Below are 2,500 nucleotides of genomic sequence, written 5' to 3' on the forward strand. Positions count from 1 at the left end.
TGTTTTCAGCATGAATGCCACGAAAAACACACACACACACACATTTTTCCTGCGTCCTGCTGGCGATGATGAAATGTTCACACAACGAGGACGTTCATTTGGCGAATGTGAGCTAGCCCTGAGTACAGTTGTTGCTGCAGGGAGTAATGCCGTAATAATAACAGTATAGTGGCAACGATACGCGTCTGTTCATTCATTCTTGTCAAAGTTACTCGGCGAGCGATATTTTATTTCCCAGGATGGTAGGGGAAGACTCATGAATATTCATTAGGGAAGTCATCCCTGATTGGTCTGATGACCTACCCCTAACCCCACCCCTAAACCTACCCACCACTGGGGGTCTGATGACCTACCCTAACCCCGCCCCTAAACCTGGGGTTAAGACCAATCAGGGATGACTTCCCTAATGAATATTCATGAGTCTTCCCCTACCATCCTGGGAAAAGAAATTTCACACCCGGCGAACTGACAACGCTGAGTTGTGTGAGAGATCTCTCTTTGATAAGGTCTGAGAATGAATCTCCCTATTATAGTTTCTTATCGGAACAGAGCCAAGTTCCTCTTTCCGTAGTATATCGCCTCGAAGCAGACACGCGAGACACACACATATACATAGCTTTCACACTCTTAAGTGTTAGCCCGTACTCTGCAAGATGTTTAGCTAAGAGAACATTAGTTTACCACTTTATTCTGAGCATTTGTGGTCCGTCTATGTGAAACTTGTAGACTTTTGCCCTCATCTAAACAGCAAACACAAAAGTTCACACCAAGTCACTCAGAAACATTTCAGGCATAAAGATTCATAAAAGAAAAGCATTAGACTTACATTTCAAATGATATAAAAATGGTAAACACATCAGAATGATAGTAATGAGAAACACATCAACATGATAATAATAATTTCTTAAAATATGTTTGATTACATTTGATTAAAAGATATTTAAGATCTATAATGATTAAATGATAAAACATAAGCAAGAGATTTAATAATTTTGTTCTTTTTCTGCTTCATCACATCGAAAACGAGAAAGAGTTTTGAGATTGACTATAAAAATAGATTTGACAAGAAATCTGAGGTATATTTTTACAGACTGACGAAAGATACAGAACTGAGAAGCAAATGAATCGTCAATATGCTGAATTTTAGGGGTAAAATCATACCCATTCCCTCTATAATGACATGACTTTGTTATTGATTGACAGGGAAGGCGATACACGAAGAGTTGCATTCTGGGCCGTGTTCTGATTGGCCAGAACGGTTCTGATGTGGGAAGCCAGCACTGGAGTGAGATGTGCAACAGGGCGCAGGTGGAGACGGCATACTGGCATGAGCTCCAGCCTCACGCCTCATAGGCCAGCAGCGTTTGATTGACATGCCCCCGAACCAATCAGATCGCTCCCTGTGACAGCTCTGGAGGCCACTAACTGTGGAACCTGGTTTGAGGAGACTTTATGCTGAACTTGTTTGCAAATATCCCATTAGCTGATGATTTTGCAGTGAACAGGTCAGTCCCAGACATCAACACAGTGTCGGCCCAGATCCGGCCCGTGTGGGTATATATAGACCTGCTATAAAAACAGACAACAAAATTAATAAAAACTTCAACTAAATTTAAAATGAACATAAAATATAAAAGCTATAATAGTGATGCTAAAATAACGAATTTATGTCTTTAAAATGAGATAAAACAACATAATTCTTAAACAAGTGTACCAGATGTGGGCCGGATCTGGACCGAAACTATGTCGCTGTCTGGAGTCCCGATGCTGTAAACTAAAACTAAAATGTATTCGATAATTGAAATAAGAAATAAAATAATATTAGTTGGAAAAACATGCTTTAGTTAGAAAATTTGAAATGTTGTCTTGGCAACAAGCTGAAATAAGTTAAGTAGTAAAATGACTAATACTAAAACTAATCTTAAAGGTGCATTAAGCAACTTTTCATGTTAAAAATACCCGTTTTCTAACCCATACATGCTTAAACAATTGCCTGATGGGCTGAATGAGCCCTTCTCTGATCACTGAGATTGTCTCTATAATCCTGTAAAGTAAAATAAATAAGAGGGATTCGGGCCGGAATTTTAGACTGGGCGTGACGTCATGCGCGTTCACGGCACGCTCACCTGGCTGTCTGGCAGGTTTGTGTATTCGCCGCCATTCTCCGTAGAAGATGGATTCTAAGAGACCGGCTTGTAGTTCATTTCAAACACCAACGCAAACTCCACGTAAGATAAAAAAAAGAAAACTTTTGTCCGTGAGCGTGCACACTTCTGGCTGCAGTTTCGCTTGCCGCCAGAGGGGGCATAGTTCTGCAAAAACTCAGAGACTTGCGCAATGCACCTTTAATGTACAATCATGATTTTGTGGTATTTGTGGTTTTAGAGCTGCTTGTAGTGTTTGTTTCACTAGTTTATCTTGTACTGGAATGACAGAGTCAAATGAAGGAGGACTAAACTAAACTAAAGCAAACGATTTAATTGATTTATTGTTTGTTTCA

At 39.9% G+C, this 2,500-nt stretch overlaps 1 protein-coding gene across 1 annotated transcript in view; it reads left to right on the plus strand.

Moving 5' to 3' along the window:
- Positions 1-1,919, plus strand: part of LOC309507919 (uncharacterized protein) — a 10,169-nt gene extending 8,250 nt beyond the window's left edge. The window contains exon 5 of the mRNA XM_082182376.1: positions 1,204-1,919. Coding sequence (XP_082038502.1) covers positions 1,204-1,353 — 150 coding nt within the window. The 3' untranslated portion in view covers positions 1,354-1,919. The remainder of the gene's footprint in view (positions 1-1,203) is intronic.
- The last annotated feature ends 581 nt before the right edge of the window (positions 1,920-2,500 follow it).

This window comes from Leuciscus leuciscus (genome assembly GCF_965113295.1).
Source record: "Leuciscus leuciscus genome assembly, chromosome: 10".
NCBI lineage: Eukaryota > Metazoa > Chordata > Actinopteri > Cypriniformes > Leuciscidae > Leuciscus > Leuciscus leuciscus.